Source organism: Elephas maximus, chromosome 2 (genome assembly GCF_024166365.1).
Source record: "Elephas maximus indicus isolate mEleMax1 chromosome 2, mEleMax1 primary haplotype, whole genome shotgun sequence".
Classification (NCBI taxonomy): Eukaryota; Metazoa; Chordata; class Mammalia; order Proboscidea; family Elephantidae; genus Elephas; species Elephas maximus.
In genome coordinates, this window is record NC_064820.1 from 62,605,798 (window position 1) to 62,624,586 (window position 18,789).

At 39.1% G+C, this 18,789-nt stretch overlaps 1 protein-coding gene across 1 annotated transcript; it reads left to right on the forward strand.

Annotated features, from left to right (window-relative positions):
• The first annotated feature begins 13,850 nt into the window (after window positions 1-13,850).
• On the forward strand, window positions 13,851-18,558 carry GAPT (GRB2 binding adaptor protein, transmembrane). The gene is made up of 2 exons (XM_049864108.1): window positions 13,851-13,913; window positions 16,723-18,558. Exon 2 carries the CDS (start codon window positions 17,124-17,126, stop codon window positions 17,598-17,600), a length of 477 nt encoding a protein of 158 aa, XP_049720065.1. The 5' UTR covers window positions 13,851-13,913; window positions 16,723-17,123; the 3' UTR covers window positions 17,601-18,558.
• Window positions 18,559-18,789: the final 231 nt, after the last annotated feature.

The window sequence follows — 18,789 nt, forward strand, 5'->3', positions numbered from 1 at the left end:
ATCTGGAAAGACCATTGGGGTTAAAGTTGTTTATTGCAGAAAGAGCAATTCAAGATGTTGGATAATGAAGGCTACTTGAAGAAATATGATCTCTGGCAGGGGTGGATTAACCAGTAAGCAAGGTACACACCGGCTTACATTAAGCAAGGTACACATGGGCTTACTTGTGTTTACTTCCTCATCTGTAGTGAACAATTTCACATGGATTTCACTGCATCTTTGATGTGATGGAAAACAGGTGAAATTGTTCACTACAGATCAGAAAGTATGCACAAGTAAGCCTTTGTATACGTTGTTTATTGGGTAATGCAGCCCTGGTTCCAGGGAGGGACAGAGGAGGAGGAGTTTGCCTTCAGGACAAGGAAGAAGCAAGTCTGCTCCTCTGAAATGGGCAGGAGTAATGAGAAGAGACTGGAGACAGCTGGAGAGAAGAGAAGTGATGAGAGCCCCCACTCAAGGCGATAATCATCTCAGTAAGTATAAAGTGAAGTCATGTGCTAAGAGTAGGGGTGTAGGAGGAGAAAAGAGAAGGTGTTAAACAACTGTTGGGAAGAGTATGCCAAGAAATCGATAGTAGAGGAATAGGAGAAAGCATCATTCAGGCTTGTTGCCCATCCTAGCTTTCCTGTGAGCTTTAAGTGTAATTTTATCAATATTGATCCCTTTAAAGTGTCTATATTTTTCAAACTTCCTACAATAAACAAGGAATAAATAATAATTTTTCAAAACAAGGCGTTTGAAAAAAAGATCAAGGAAAGGGAAGATAATCTCATCAGCAAGCCCGCTTAGTACTACAGTGTAAGAGGCTGCTGCATTTATGTGGAGTAATTTGATGATTCCTCAGGCTGTTTTGTCAGTCTCAGGTGGCTTAAAAAGATTCCCTCTTAAATAGTAGACAGTACATTCAGGGAGTCTATCCACAGCTGAGCAGACAAGCTAGAATGGTCATCCCTCGAACTTTGCTCAAGTTGTGCTGGCCGGGAGTATGATGCTTCCTATCGATCAGTTACGTAGAAGTCATCTTTGTAACAAAAACAGTGATAACTGGACATGCAGCCAAAACTGGATGTGAGACAGGGAAAAAAAGCACAACCCAAGATTTTTAGCCAGTAGAGGGCAGCCTTTTCTAGGTTATTGTGGTTAAACAGCATTTCCTCCCATATTGTGAGGTCCTTCACTTATTATCTTTTTTTCCCTACAGGTCGTATAATCAAATTAAAAAACCCATTGCGGTCAAATCCATTCCAATTCAAAGCAAACCTATGGGACAGAGTAGAACTGTCCCATGGGGTTTCCAAGGAGCAGCTGGTGGATTCAAACTGCCAACCTTTTGGTTAGCAGCACAGCTCAACCACTGCACCACCAAGGCTCTGGTGATACTGTAGAGGGTATGAAAAGTAGTTTAATGATAGAAATATAATTAAATACCCCCTTCTACAAATATAATAGTGTTGGTGCTTTGGAGCTGCACTGTGGCCTGAGAATTTGGGAGACAACTCCAAAAATAGCTACCTCTGTCCTCAGGAACTGGTTGCCTGGCTTTTTCTTTTCCCTTTAAATAATGCAGCAGAACTGAAGGGGCCACCAGTTGTTTCTCCTGCCCAGCATCCATTCCCTTCTTCTAGTCAGAACTTCATGGTATCCTTTGACGAACCAAGCACTGGTGGGGAAGAAGGAGTGGTTAACCTCACTCACCAGCTCCAGGGTGGGTATGATGCTGACCTAACACATTAGAAGACCACACACCTATAGCCACAAAGGTTTTCCCAAGGATTGGCTTGAAACTTGACTCAGGCCAATAGTCAGCCTAGGACTTCTGGAGCTGTTGAGAAAGATAAGCACTCTTGCCACTATACTGCTAGCTGCAAAGATATTAAGCCTGGAGCTTCAGGGGATCCCCATCTGGAGAGGGCCTACATAGAAAAGGAAACCAAGCAAGAGAAGGCAATACCAAGCTATGAAGTTGTTCAAGTCCCTGGACCCAGCCATTTCATTTTGTCTTATTTTGTTTTGTTGTATTTTATTATGAAATGTTTCAGATATTCATGAAGATTATTGTAATGATTATCCACATACCCACCAGTTAGGTTGAGAAATAACTGATTACCAATGAAATTAATTCATGAACTCTTCAGTGACGTAGGTCAATGAATACATTTTGCCTAAGCCAGCTTGAGTTGTAGCTCTGTCCTTTGCAACAAAAAACTGGTGGAATACACACATATTTTTGACTGCTGAATAAAAAGGACTTGAAGCACTTACTGATGAAGATGGAAGACCACTGCCTTCAGTAGGGATTACACCTCAACATAAAGAAAACAAAAATCTTCACAACTAGACCAATAAGCAACAGCATGATAAATGGAAACAAGATTGAAGTTGTCAAGTGTTTTATTTTACTTGGACCCACAATCAACACCCATGGAAGCAGCAGTCAAGAAATCAAAAGGCACACTGCATTGGGCAAATCTGCTGCAAAGGACCTCTTTAAAATGTTAAAAAGCAAAGATGTCACTTTGAGGACTAAAGTACGCCTGACCTAAGCCATGGTATCTTCAACCACCTCAAATGCATGCGAAAGCTGGACAACGAATAAGGAAGACCAAAGAAGAATTGATGCATTTGAATTACAGTGTTGGCGAAGAATTTTGAATATACCATGGACTGCCAGAAGAATGAATAAATCTGTCTCCAAAGAAGTACAGCCAGAATGTTCCTTAGAAGTGAGTGTGGTGAGACTTTGTCTCAAGTACTTTGGACAAGTTATCAGGAGGGACCAGTCTCTGGAGAAGGACATTGTCTTAGTCATCTACTGCTGCTATAACAGAAATACCACAAGTGGATGGCTTTAACAAAGAGAAATTTATTTTCTCACAGTTGAGTAGCCTAGAAGTCCAAATTCAGGGAGTCAGCTTCAGGGGAAGGCTTTCTCTTTCTGTCGGCCTTCTCATCACCCTTCCTTTGGACAAGGAGATTCTACTCATGGAGACCCCAGTTCCAAAGGACGGGCTCTGCTCCTAGCACTACTTTCTTGATGGTATAAGGTCCCCCCTCTCTGCTTGCTTCCCTTTCCTTTTAACTCTTGTAAGATAAAAGGTGGTGCAGGCCATACCCTAGGGTAACTCCCTTTACATTGGATCAGGGATGTGACCCTAGTAAGGGTGGTATAATCCCATCCTAATCCCCTTTAACATAAAATTACAATTGCAAAATGGAGGACAACCACACAATACTGGGAATCATGGCCCAGCCAAATTGATACACTTATTTTTTGGGGAACATAATTCCATCCATGACCGACATCATGCTTGATAGAAGGTCAGAGGAAAAGAAGAAGATCCTCAAGGGGATGGATTGACACAGGGGCTACAACAATAGCAAGAATTGTGAGGATGGCACAGGACCCGGCAACTTTGTTCTATTATATATAAGGTCTCTCTGAGTAGGAGCTGACTCAACAGTGCCTAACAACAACAACAATAGGAAGCTACTAAAGGGTCTTTAGCAAGGGGCTGATGTGATCTGATTTGTAATTTTAAAAATTTCACTCTGGCTGCTCTAAGGATAAAGTATTGTAGGATGACAAGGTTAAGATGAGGAAGACCAGTTAAGAGACTATTGCAGTTATTCAGGCAAGAGCTGATATGTTCTAGAATAAGCACATCCTTTGCATATGCAAAGAAGTGGAAAGATGTATTTTCAGCAGCTCACTAAGTTTAGTCAAAGCTAAACAAGAAGTTATTCCCATCTCTTCTACATAATAACAACAAGAATCACCATACACAGGCCCCATTTTGAACATGTCACTCCCCTTTAGAGAATTATACAGAAGAAAGATTCTTAGTCGTGGACTTCATGAATCTTATACCTCAGCCTTTCATTTTTATACCTCCTCCATTATTTACTCATAACCCTCATGTTTTATTAAGACCCAGGCAAGAGCTGTGCTCCAGCCAGTATACTGCGAGCCCTCCATAGTCAGGGTCACCATCTTTATCTCCAGTCAAATATTCCAAAATAGACAGGGACTCAACTAAGTGCACACAATTTGAAATAAAGCAGCTCTTAATCTGGGGCTTCTTCATAGGAATTTGTACGCAATTAAAGAATAAAAAAGTGAAAAGCACAGGCTCTGGGCTCAAGGTATGTGGCCCAAGTTTGAACTCAAACTCTGACATGAGCTGTATGACCTTGGGTAAGTAATTATGCTTACCTTACTCATCTCTAAACTAGAGGATAATACTCACCCTTATACTCATTGTGCAGATTGAAAAAAATAATCTATGTAAAGGGATTATCGAGCTGTCCTTCACATGCTCAAGCGCTCAATAAATGTGGGCTATTAACACTATTTTAGCCAGTATGCAAATGCATGTTTTTCTTAAATAACATATATTTCTTTGATGACCTTTGAGCACTTCACAGATTATTACTTTTTCTTTGCAACACTACCTCTCAAGTTCCCCTTTTTACGGTGAAGAAAGCTAAAGTGTTAAGTGGCTTACCCAAGATGATACTGCACAGAGTCATGGAATATTAGTTCAAAAAAGCCCTAAATGCTTCTCAATACTGGCTGCCTGGGACTTTTAAATACCTGGAAAACTTAAAAAATACTGATGCTCTAGTTTTACTCTCAGAGATTTTGCTGTAATTTTTGTGGCCTGGAACTCATGCGTTAATATTTTAAAAAGCTACTCAGGAGATTCTAATGAGTAACTAGAATTAAGAATCACTGACCCATTAAAATCCACTTTACAGATGAAGAAATTGAGGTGATATATGATTGAATGACTGGCCCAAGCTAGTTAATGTCAGAGACGGAAATAGATTCTGAAGACAGCAGTGAGATAATCTCAAAATTTTGATAAATTCATAAAGGGTGTATATCATTGTAAGGACTGTAAAGCTTTAAAAAGCAAAGATATCACTTTGATGACTAAGGTTCGCCTGACTCAAGCCATGATCTTTTCAATCTCTTAATGAGCATGCAAAAGCTTGACAATCAAAAAGGAAGACAGAGAATAATTGCTGCATTCAAATTGTGGTGTTGTCAAAGAATACTGGATATACCATGGATTGCCAGAAGAACAAACAAATCAGTCTTTGAAGAAATATAACCAGAACGTTCCTCAGAAGCAAGGAAGGTGAGATTTCAGCTCGCTTACTTTGGATACATCATCAGGAAAGAGCAATCGCTAGAAAAGGACATTATGTTTGATAGGAAGGCCCTCGATGAGACAGATTGACACAATAACCACAACAATGGATTCAAACATACCAACAATTATGAAGATGGCACAGGACTGAGCAACATTTTATACTGTTTTACATAAGGTTGCTATGAGTTGGAACCTACTGGACAGCAACTAGGAGCAACAACAACAATCATGGTAAGAAATACAGCTCTCTTAAGAAAGAATAACTTGACTTTAGCCTAATTTATTGTTAATACATCTAAAGGGAAGGCAGGAATCTACAAGGAAGCACAGAAAAATGGGCTTCAGAGATGCAGATTTTGCAGGAACATCACACCGGCATACCTGAGACCAAAAAAAAAAAAAAAAAAACCCAGTTGCCCTTGAGTCGATTCTGACTCATAGCGACCCTATAAGACAGAGTAGAACTGCCCCATAGGGTTCCCAAAGAGTGGCTGGTGGATTCCAACTGCCAATCTTTTAGTTTGCTGCTGAGCTCTTAAATGCTAGTTTGCCAGGGCTCCTACCTGAGTCCATGAACCATTTATGCTCCACACACTAAGGCCCCTGCATTCTGAGTGAGCTTTCATCAATCAGCCTTCTGAAGATGAATTTGTTTCCAAAGTATATTTGCCCCAGGGGGAGAAAAAAGGAGTCCTGACTATCAGGACTCTTTTAGACAGGTCCTTGGCCCCACCCACTCTGTTAGTGTTTGCTTGCTTTCTTTAACCTGTCCTATTCCGTGTTGGAATAGACTTATGCAAAGCACCATCCCAACTGGTAAAAAGAATGGATATGTAGTGGCTACTGCTCTCTGTCTGCCCTTGTTTCTCACCCAGAATCAGTGTTCAACTGAGATCATGCAAGGTCTTAAAGCAAAAAGTTCTGAGGAGTTTAGCTTCTTTCTCCCTGCAGGCTTGAAATTATAATAGAGATTGACGCTGTCCATGGAATAAAGGCGTCAGCTCTGCAGTAGTTCTTACAGTTAGTCTGACTAGAGTGTGCACTTTCAAAATATTTATTTTAAAATTATGACATATTATTATATACCTCCCTACATTTACTGAAAAAGTTGGAAGAATCAAAGACTGATATGGTGTCTGTTATTAATCCTAGTTTATAGTACTCTCATAGCGCTAGAAGTCAGAATCGACTCGACAGCAGTGATTTGGTTTTCTGGTTTTTGTACTACTCTCCTCCTCAAATGAACAAAAAAATTTGTTGAAATAGTTTATGAGTGATCTGACTTGTGAAATTGTATACACAGTTGAAGATGAATGGGATATCTACTATAAAACCTGTTGCCATTGAGTCAATTCCAACTGATAGTGGTGTGGAACTGCCACATGGAGTTTCCAAGGAGCATCTGGTGAATTTGAACTGCTGACCCTTCGGTTAGTTGTTGAGTTCTTGAAACCACACTACCAGGGCTCCATACCTACTATAAAACAATTAAAAAAAAACATTGCCATTGAGTCAATACCTACTAATAGCCACCCTACAGGACAGAGTAGAACTGCCACAAAGGGTTTCCAAGGAGTGGCTAGTGGATTCGAACAGCGAACCTTCTGGTTAGCAGACATAGCTCTTTAACACTGCATCACAGGGGCTCCATATCTACTATGGGAATCCTAAACCATGCAGCTTTCAATCTTATTTATAAAGAAGTAAAATGTTTTCTCATAAATTTTTTTTCATAATCAATGGTTACTCAAGTTTCCCAGTGTCTACTTATTTTTACTGGAAGGAACAAAAAAGGTGAGAACAAGAGAGAGGGAGTGTCACTCAACTGACATTGAAGCAAACCTCAAGTCATATCTGATCTGCTTTAGCAATTAGGAAAGACTTATGGTGAAAAAGGGGAGTTGGACCAAAAAGAAGTTCTGTACTAAACATGAAAAGCAATGTCAAACATCCTCTTCAGAATGTGATGATGGCCATTTTTATACTGTTCATTTGTACTCAGTAGATTTTGGGGAACCACAGGGATCACCCAATTCATTGTTGTCTTATGGGTAAAGAAAGCAACTCACAGAAGTTGTGTTACTTACCCAAGCCCCAGAATCATTACTTAAACGAAAAATTACTTTATGCCTGTATGTTCTTAGGTTGCTTAATTTTTTCAGAAATAGATCTCTTGAGTAAGTCAAGGTGTACCAATGACTGACTATATTCATGATCCCAGAAAGTATGAATTCCCTGCTTAGGCTCAAGATTCATTAATAACTCCCATCTTTTTTTACCGCAGTCTCATCAACCTCCACACTTGAGAAACTTCAGACAAAATTAGAGTTTATCTAGCTCAAAGTATACCTACAATTTAGCTAAGTATCCCTGCACTCAAACTAGTAGATCAATTTGCCAAAGATGGTAATATGAATAAATAAAGAACACATGTAGTCATCTCAATTTTTCATGGCTTTTGAAAGAATTCTGTGTCACTAATCATGACCTGGTGGTGTAGTGGTTAAGTGCTACAGCTGCTAACCAAGAGGTTGGCAGTTCAAATCCACCAGGTGCACCTTAAAAACTCTATGGGGCAGTTCTACTCTGTCCTATAGGGTCGCTATGAGTCGGGATCGACACAACAGCAGTGGGTTTTGGTTTTAATCATGACCAGTTTGTTTTGTTTTCTAAAATTAAGATAATTTACATAAAGAGCACAAGACTTTAATGTACAGCTTGATGAATGTTACATATAAATACACAGTGTAACCACCACCCAGATCAAGATATAGAACATTTCCAGCCTCTGAGACTACCACCTATTTGTCAGTTTGTTGTTCTGCAGTGGCTTACATGTTGTGGTGATGCTGGAAGCTATGTGGCCAGTATTTCAAACACCAGAAGGGTTACCCAAGATGGACAGGTTTCAGCATAGTTTCCAGACTGACAGACTAGGAAGAAAGGCCTGACAATCTACTTTTGAAAATTAGGCAGTGAAAATCCTATGAATTACAACAGAATATTGTCCATTATAGTGCTGGAAGACTAGCCCCCTAGGTTGGAAGGCGCTCAAAATACACAGTGGCCACACAATGGACTCAAGCATACCAACAGTTGTGAAGATGATGCAGGACTGGGTAACATTTCATTCTTTCATACCTGGGGTTGCCATGAGTCAGAGTCAACTTGGTAACTAAGAACAGCATTTGAGAAAGCTCCTTCATGCACCTCTCCATTTGTAATAACCACAGCTTTTCTTACCTCTACCATCATAGAGCCATAGATTCGTATTAATAATTTTGATCTCATGTAAATGGAATCATACAGTATGCACTTTTTTTGTGATGTGTTCTTTCATCCTACATTAGATTTGAGAAATTTGTCCACGTGGTTGTGCATATCCATAGTGTGTTCTTTTTCATTGCTGTGTAGTACTGCGTTGCGTGAATTTATCATGCTTTATTCACCCATTTTACTCTTGATGTACCTTTGGATTGTTTCCAAAGCTATAGCATATTATGAATAAAGTTGTTGTGAACTGAAATTTCTGTTGGATATATATCTGGTAGTGCAGTGGTTAAGTGCTTGGCAGCTAACCGAAAGGTTGGTAGTTCAAATCCACCAGCCGCTCCATGGGACAAAAATGTGGCAGTCTGCTGCCATGAAGATTTATAGCCTTGGAAACCCTATGGTGCAATTCTACTCTGTCCTATGGGTTACTATGAGTCGGAATCAACTCAATGGCAACTTTTTTTTTCTTTTCCTATACTTAGGAGTGGAATTCCTGGTCATTTTACTTTTTTTCTTTAAGTTTGTTCTTTTTTCAGTCCTAGACCATAATCTAGTCTTTCTAAGTTATCAAATGAACCATAACAACGTGCATCACTTTAGGCCTGAGAAGAGCAGGTGGCAGATTTCAGTTAAAAAAGGCTCCCCAGTTGGGCAACACCTTTCATGGTTCACTACCTCTGGCTCCCATGACGGGTTTTGCTCTCCCATTTCTCTGTCTCTCTCTTTCTATCGTAGTGTGGTGACTTATGTACTGCTACAATGCTGGAAGCCATGCTTACGAGTATTTCAAATAGCAGCAAGGTCATCCATGGTAGACAGGTGTCAGTAGAGCTTCCAGACTGAGATAGACTAGGAAAAGAGGCCTGGCAATCTAGTTCCAAAAAGTAGCCAATGAAAACCCTATGGATCACAGCTGAATATTTTCTAATACAGCGCTAGAAGATGGGCCCCCGTAGGTTGGAAGGCACTACACAATAGCTACAACAATGGACTCAAACATGCCAATGATCAAGGGGATGGTACAGGACTGAGCAATGTTTCTTGCTATTGTACATGGGGTCTCCATGAGTGGGAGTCACTCAACAGCAACTAACACAGCAATAAAAATCTTCCCTGTCACGTGTATTCTGACTCAGTGTGGGGGGGGGGAGATAATCTCTTGAAGGAGACATCTGAGAACTTTCTCCTCATTTATTCCTCATGGAGGTAGTATGGCACAGTGGAAAAGCTCTGGGTCAGAATCAGAGGACTGGGTTTTTATACTCAGGCTAGGTTATTTTCTAGGCTGGAGGGTATAAATTAAACCACATCATTTCTCCAGCCCTCAGTCAGAGGTCTCATCTGTGTTAATGGTTTCCAAATCTGGCCACAAATCAAAATCATCTAGGGAGATTTTAATGTTTCTTTTTATTGCAAAAATGTACAGTGGTAATGGAAAAAGATCAAATAGTACAGAAAAATGTAAAATAAAAAGTAAAAATTCCTCTTCCTCCCACAGTCTGCACAATCTCCCATACCTCTAACCCAGAAATTCCTTGGTGGTGTTCTTAAATTTTAAAATAGAGATGCTTGGGTCCTACACCAGACCTAACAAAATGGAATTCCAGGGCTCTAGGAATTCATTTTTGTTGTTGTTTTTAAGCTTCATATATGATTTTGATATACTTTCAGGTTTGGGAATGCCTGACTAAATAATATCTGAGATCCCTTCCATTAAAAAAAAAAACCCAAACGTTTTATGATTTAAGTTTGCTGGCTGCTAACAGGATTGGCCCTAAGCATAACAAAAGCAACAATGACTTTATTTTGACCTCTTGCCTCTCTTCTCACCCTCTGCTGCTCAATTTCCTCATTTAAAAATTCTCCTAACTCCTTGTCCCACGCAGTGAAATATTACAAGTTGAAATGACTCATTTCTTTAAAGCTCTAGTCGATCTGTAGTAAACATAAGCCAGCAAGTATTGATGAATTTGTTAGCTAATAAATATAGTATCTTTCCCAGGAAATATAATGCCTTATGTTAATATGTAGATTCCAATAACACCCTTAACAAGGGGCGTGGAGTTTTCAGTACCTTACAGAACATTCAGAAAGCTGCTTTTAGTCAGGCAGTTTTCAAATAAAACTCACACATACAAACATTTGTCAATGTGGTGCAGTGGTTAAATAAACGCTTGGCTGCTAACAAAAAGGAAGCCACTCAGAAGGAGAAAGATGTGACAGTCTGATTCTGTAAAGATTTGTTCTTGCTTTAAGGTGCCCTTGAGTCCGTCCTGATTCACAGTGGCCCTAGGTACAACAAAACGCTGCCCGGTCCTGCACCATCCTCACAATTGTTACTATGTTTGAGCCCATTTTTCCAGCCTCTGTTTCAATCCATCTTGTTGAGGGTTTTCCTCTTTTTCACTGACCCTTTACTTTACAAGCATGATGTCCTTCTCCAGGGACGGGTCCCACCTGATAACATGTCCAAAGTACACGAAACAAAGTCTCACCATCGTTGCTTCTAAGGAGCACTCTGGCTGCACTTCTTCCAAGACAGATTTGTTCTTTCTTCTGGCAGTCCGTGGTGTACTCAATATTCTTTGCCAGCACCATAATTCAAATGCATCAATTCTTCTTTGGTCTTCCTTATTCACTGTCCAGCTTTACTTGAATAAGCCATTCAGTCCCAATCACACTACAGAATTACCTCCAAGGCTTTCTACTGTCCATATCACATAACTGTAGAAGAAAAAGAAACCTAGGCACAAACTGCTGTGATTATAAAGGGAACTCTAGGAAGAAAATAAAAATGTGCCTTGCTTGGCGGAAGATCGGGAAATAGAAAAACAGAGCCCTAGAGATGATAGCTGATCCCTGCAAATAATAATTATACAATAATTTTATTTTCAGTGGATATAGCATTTTTTAAAATAAACTACAAGGATGATTATATCTATTACTCAAAAAAAAAAAATTCTTGCCTAGTGGAACAGGCAAGACAATAAATATCCTTCCCTTGTATTTATTGGTAAAAAACACTGAAGTGATACAGGGTTCAATAACTCTCAAGTTTAAATGGCAAAACCTGAATGAGCCTCCAGTTGTCCTGGTTTTTAGGGTGGATCACATTAGTTAATACAATGTATTTACCGTATCATGTGCAGATTGTATACGTATGTGGTATTTGTGTGTATTTGGAATGGTGGCTAATATTGAGGTTAAATATACTGATGACTGAGGAATGTATTGAAGTTCATAGACTCACAACTTCATAATCTCACTCTGAGGTCTTCGTCTGGCCTCTCCTACTACACCTGATTAACCCCTTCCTATTCTTCGAGAGGTGTTCCTTGGGGGTTCAAACAGTTAATGCACTGGGCTGCTAACCAGAGGTTGGAGATTCGAGTCCACTCAGAGGTGCCTCAGAAGAAAGGTTTGGTGCCCGACGTCCGAAGTCAGCCGGTGAAAGCCCTGTGGACCACAGCTGTACCCTAACACACAGGGTAGTCAGCCGCTGAAAGCCCTGTGGACCACAGCTGTACCCTAACACACAGGGTAGTCAGCCGCTGAAAGCCCTGTGGACCACAGCTATACCCTAACACACAGGGTAGTCAGCCGCTGAAAGCCCTGTGGACCACAGCTATACCCTAACACACAGGGTAGTCAGCCGCTGAAAGCCCTGTGGACCACAGCTGTACCCTAACACCCATGGGGTCAGCACGAGGCAAAGTCGAGTTGTCAGCAACGCGTTCGTTTTTTACTTCTATGAGGCTTTCGCAGGCCTCACCTTACCTGACCGCCCTGAGTTGAGTGCTGTTTTCCTACTCCCACAGTTATCTGTGCGTGACTATCCGTTCCTTAGCTCTTGCCCTCTTGATCTGAAACGAGCTGTGGATTTAGCCCTCTCTGGCGTGCCATAGGGAGCGCCATAAGGGAGTTTACCTGTTACTGCATCCCTGCTGCTTAGTGTAATGCCTGGGCACATTATTATTACTCTAATGACTGGTCGGTGTTTCAGTAACTAAATCCTTCTTTAAAAATTACCTTATTGAGCCCTGGTGGCACAGTGGTTAAGAGCTCTGCTGCTAACCAAGAGGTCGGCAGTTCGAATCCACCAGTCACTATGAGTCCGAATCCACCCGACAGCTTTGGTTATAGAAAGTTAACCCTCTGTGGCTGAAAAAGTTATAATACATTTTAGAAGAATTGTCATTACTTCATCATCTCATCTGCCTATGTCATTTATCATCTTTCTCTTTCAATATTTCCTAATTTTGTATTCCATAGAGCTGGTCTCTGAGAGATATTGAATAAAGTAGTCTGTGTGGCTAATGTGTTATTCAACCCAGCAAGGAGAGGAGTGCAGTGGTTTAGCACTCGGGTGCTATAGTCAGATTGCCAGTCCACACTAGGTGACATTATTTCACCTGTCTATAGGGGCATTGGACACACTGGTGACATAGTGGTTAAGAGCTATGGCTGCTAACCAAAAGGTCAGCAGTTCGAATCCACCAGCTACTCCTTGGAAACCCTATGGGGGCAGTTCTACTCTGTCCTATAGAGTGGCTATGAGTCGGAATCGACTGCATGGCAATGGGTTTTTTTTGTTTGTTTGTTTTGGTTTTATATGAGTTGGAATCAAATTGAGGGCAATGGGTTTTGTGCTTCCATCTCCATCTCTGTAAAATAGGAAATGACGGTGCCTCTCCCATAGGTTGGTGGCAGGGTTTACTGAGGGTTATGAAAAGGGGTTAGAATACTAAATTACTAAACAAAGTTAAACAGCTTTTCTTTCTTATTTGGTTTTGTTTTATTTATTTGCTGTAGGACTGTGCAGAGCTTTTAATGCTGGTATGCCTTTTGAATCACCAGGTAGTTTCTCATACTTACTTGATGGGAAATGTAGTAGAATATTCTAGAAATAGCATACCTCAGAATGTATTTTGGGAAATTCCAATCTAATCAATTTAAAAGAGTATCCTTTCAGAAAGAAAATTGGGACACTGGTTTGACAAGTACAGTTGTAACCTGAGGCACTGGGACATAGTATTTGAAGTATGGACTATTCTAGAAATCATACAAACAAATTTTTAAAAAAGCGAGATTCATGTTACTGCATTTAAAAATCTTTATTTTTGAACTTTAAAGTACCAGTGAAATGACTCATTGATTCTAAAGTGAGAACTTTCAGATGATATTCTAATAAAAAAACACGCTTCACGTATCATTTTCTGATAAGTTGAAGAATTGTTAGTTGGTAAAGACGAAGGCTTGGACTTCCTTATTCAAAAACTCAAGCCATTTATCTTAATTCTGGTGCATCTGAAAAGAACTTCCTCTAGGGCCAGGAAATCTTGCAAGTATGAAATAATCTGAAAAGAGGAGGTAAAAAAGGAAGTAACTGACCAAAGTGAAAAAGAGGAACAAGTACTAAACGAAAGCAGGCTTAATGCATAACTGCACAAACAAGAGACAGTGTACTATACCAGCCTGAAGGTAAGTAAGAACCTGGTTTAAGGTGTTTGGGTGATACAAAACTATAAGAAACAAGTTCATTTTTAACTAATGAATGCTCTTATGAACTCAATTTTTAGAAAAAAAAATTGCCTTAGGTAGTTATAGAAAAAACAAATTTATAACTGTTTGAGAGCGGTGTTAATGTTTTGTTACCAGTATGTACGCTCACAAATATAAGATCATGCTTCACAGCTGCCTTGTTCCCAAACAGAAGAGCAATATCTGATTTGGAAAATTTCAGAAGTTTGTCAATTATCTGTGATTTTAAAACAAATAAATAATTGTTAGATAACAGAACTGCTTTTCAAAACAAAACGAACACAGCCTTCTTCAAAACTGGGCAAACTTATTTATGGGTTAAACTATATCTGAAGTTTTCTTGTTTGAAATTCTTTTTTTTATTTTAGTATATCTTTGTTTTTCCTATAAAGTTGTTTTGATGAAAGGAAAGAATGCCTTTCTTTTCCTTTAAAAAATTTTCTTGTCTTTATCTCAGTGAACACCTCTTAGAAAAATTATTTTAATATTTGGCATGTCTGTGCTACATAGAACAGCATAGATGGTAAAAATAAATTCTCTTGGAAATCAAGAAGACCTTATTCTCAGCTGCAGAAGGGACAATAGCTAGACTTTCCCATAGTCAGGTCATGTTGCAGGCCTTGAACCTATTAAGCAAATGCTTGGTTTCAGTATTTTCAATTTATTTCAAATATTTGAAATGTATTTCAAGTATGCTCGCAAATAATTACTCGACAGCACTGGGTTATAATCATTTACACCATAAAATATCTCACGTATGATAGGTTCTCATCTGTTTCAGAGAAGGAAATGAGGTTGTAATGATTAAGTCATTTGTCAGACTTTCACCCTTAAACGAAGAATTGTATCTGGCCTTATAAAGGAGGGACCCTACAGATTGTAAATCTCATGCGGTGGACCATATAATTCTCAACCCCAACACCACTTCCCAGAAATTCGAAGAAGATTACAAAGTGTCTAGATCTGGGATGTCTGTCCCTATATTATGACCAAATACATTTCAAAAAAAAAATTAATTACCTGTGATATTCAATTTGATATCTCATATGAAATGCCAAATTGAAAATTTGCACATTGATGTCTTCTAACATTGAACACATTTAGAAGAGTTCACTGTCATTCATGAGTAGTCAGTGAGGGCAGGGCACAACTTGGTGGGTCTTTTTTTTTCCTCCTCTCTGTTTATCTTTACTATCCTGTGAGCAGATTCCTTCGTTCACTCAACAGAGATTTTATAATGAGCTAATCTGTGCCTAGTGCTAGTGCTGGTGACACAAAGATAAATAAGACTTGGTCCCCCAGCCATCAGGAATCTCAGAGACAGTCAAGTGATACAAATTTAGTGATGAATGCGCTTGATAGCCATTTACAGATATTTGGGTAAGAATAACGTTTTGAGGAAAATGTTTCTTGAATCCGGGTTCAGCCTCTTCTTGGCTGTTAGTCAAGTTATATAATATCTTTAATCCTCTCTTTTCTTACCTATAAAATGGGAATAACAATACTACCTATTTCATACGGTGGCTGTAGAATTAAAGGGGATAATGCATGTAAAGGATTTAGAAGTTGACCCAAAGTAAGCTCTCAATAGATACTACTGATGATTGCATTCGTTAGATGATGATAATCATTTCACAAGCACTTTTACAATATTGACTGTAACCATTTCTATGTCTAGGTTGAAAACATACAGTAATAATGTTTCATTGATAACGTCTTAATAGAACATTCAGCCTAGTTGAACAATTCCCATTTTGCTCCGCTTTGCCATTTTAAGCCAGTGACTGAAAAACCCTTTGCTTTCGAATCTATTCTAACTCATAGCTACCCTATAAGAGAGCGTAGAACTGCCCTATAGGGTTTCCAAGGAACGACTGGTAGATTCGAACTGCCAACTTTATGGTTAGCAGCCATAGCTCTTAACCACTGAGCCACCAGGGCTCCAAACACACTAAAAATCTTAACTGAAAAAAGTTATTTCTGTAAGGTATGAGAAGACTGGGGATAGGAAGGGTTTCAAAGATATTTTGTTTTATTTCAAAGAGCTATTCTCATCTTTTAAATACAAACTAAATCCTTTAGAAGACATACTTTGAATTTTAAACTATCAACTTAAGCAATGGGGTACTGAAATTGGGAGTCATTTGCTCATTTAATTTATTTGGTTATTTATTCAATAAATATTGATTGAGTGCCTTTTCTTTGTTAGGTGTTATGATACTCTCTAGAAATATAAAGATGAAAAGACTTGGTCCCTGCCCACCACTTGATCAGATAGGAAGACACACAGTTCCTTGTAACTTGAGGTTCCATGCTGTAGTAGAGAATGGGCTCATTAATATGGAAATAGAGAAAAGAAGCAGTGGTTAAGGAAAGGACGTGGTTTCTGCCCACTCCGACGAGGGATGAGCAAGGCATCACAGAAGAGGTAATGGGTAATGGAAAGTATATCATACATATGCTCTTTCCCCTTTCCTCCTACTGGGTTCAGAGCATTGTCTTTCACTTAATAATTGTTAGCCTTATTGTCAAAAAGCTTATTTAACTCTAAGTAATACAACCACTCAGGGCAGGGCAGGGACAGGTTACTCTAATTCATTTTATCTTCACACAGCAGCTGGTACTGTATTCTATATTAAAGCAGAAACTCAATAAATTCTGGTACTTAATGTATTTGTAGAAATCGGTGATTTTTTAAATTATGCTGCGTAATAAATATGCAATTAATATATTTTTAAATTTATAACAGGTTACTGAATGGCAGATCGTTCAACCCTCATTTTCTTGAGTTTTCTGTTTTGTTAGCATCTTCCATTCATTTTTGCTTCATCTTGTGATTCACTGATAGAAAAGGATATAGAATGGAGTAAAATCCCCTGCGATACTGTGCAATTGTACAGTAATGGTTGTAATGTAAGAAGCATCAGATGCAAAGAAAACTATCATCCAAGACAAAACTTACTCAATCTCTCCTCTAACTGCATCAGGACTTTGCCAGATAGTGTTTTTTCAAGGCTAAAAGGAAAGTGCCTGCAGGAGTTTCCAGAATTATTTTTGAACCGTACACCACTACAAAGAATTACGTTGGACTGTACCTGTGTATTCATTAAGGACAACATCAAGCTGCTAAACAATACCATCTGTGAAGAAATGCTGAAAAGCTGTGGGGATACTTCAGTGGCCTTTTCCATAGGAATTTTTCTGTTTTTACTCGTGGTGTTCTTGGGAATTGGGTGCTTTTGGCACTGGAAACACCCTGACACAACCCGATTTACCTTGCCAAAGTTTTTGCGACGAAGAAGCAGCAAGAGAAACAACTATGCTAAAACGCCCTCCTTGAGTTCCCAAGTTATTGGCCCAAAGCATAAAATCTCAGCTCAAACCCAAGATCACAGATCTGCTATGGGGAAAACTACCATACACGGCAACTATGAAAATGTGGAAGTAAGACCTCCCAAAGCTAAAGAAGAAACTGATAAGGAAATATATGAAAACACAAGGCAGTCCAGTTTTGAGGAGCATATCTATGGAAATCAAATATCATCTGACTATTACGACTTCCAGGAGCCTCATACTTCTGAAGCCCCTCAAGATGAAGATATATATGTTCTTCCAGATTCGTATTAACTTTTCAAAATACTGGATTTAGTTATTTGAGGATAAATATTCACTGGGGTTTTTATTGTACTAATATCATTATTAATCAAGTTCTTCTGATGAAATTCAGTGGCCGCTCATCTATCTCTACCCCTTTGAATCTTTTGTATGTGTATCAAGTAGATGAATTCTAGATGTCCTCTCTACCCTCTTTGCCTTTAGGTTAAATCTGTATTTATATTATTCTTCCTCCCAAATGTTACCTGAATTTATCTCTTCCTTCCGTTTCTACCGCTACCATTTTTTTCTGGCTCTGGATAATTGTCACAGCCTCTTCACCAGTCTTTCTGACCTTAGTTTCTACCCACTCAATTCCTCGTGATGCTGCCAGATTTTAATCTTCAGAAAATATCCTCAGTGTCTACATTACTCCTTTGCTTAAGAACTTTTAATGCCTCCTCTTTGCGAAAGACATAAGACCCATAACCCTAACTCCAGAATTCATGATTTTCCACAGTTGGGCCCAATTTACCTTTCCAATGACTTTTTCCTAGTAATTCCTCACTTCGCTGCTTTCATCAGAATCATCTAAAAACCTGCCAAACTCATCTCAACTCCATAGTTTTGCTTGTATGCCCCCCTCAAACCTGTCTTAGACCGTAAGTTCAACGAGTCTTCTGAATCATTTCAAACCTGCATTTACCTTTTTTTTTTTTTTCTAACTTCCTATACTTGTCCTGCCTGCTCAATGTCTTAGGCATTTAAGCATATCAATATTTGTTATAATATTTTATTACTAAATGTCATATGAAAATGCCTTAAATTCTCAGCTAAAGAATAAGGAACTGCCTCACATTCCTATTTTTATCCCCAATGCCTAGACCATCATATGAGGCAGTCAATACTTATTGAATTGACATGAATTGAATTGTATATTTTGCTAAGTAGCTTTGAGAAAAATCTAATAAATGAATTCATTACTCATCCACCCAGGCAATATTTATTGAGTACCTTCTGTCTGTTACAGTCCTGTGCACATGACCAGGGCAGGGGAGGGGAGCACAACAGTGAAAAGAGTGACTTGAATCCTGAACAGGTACAGTCTAGTAGGGAAGAAAAGCAATATACAAAACAAGCAAACAAATAAATACTGTTCTAGTTATTAACTATGATATCTCATCTCTGAACCTCCCTTCTATATGCTGCTCTGAATTGCTTG

Coding starts and splice junctions, on each gene's coding strand:
- GAPT (XM_049864108.1), top strand. CDS start 17,124: ATGCTGAAAAGCTGTGGGGATACTTCAGTGGCCTTTTCCATAGGAATT.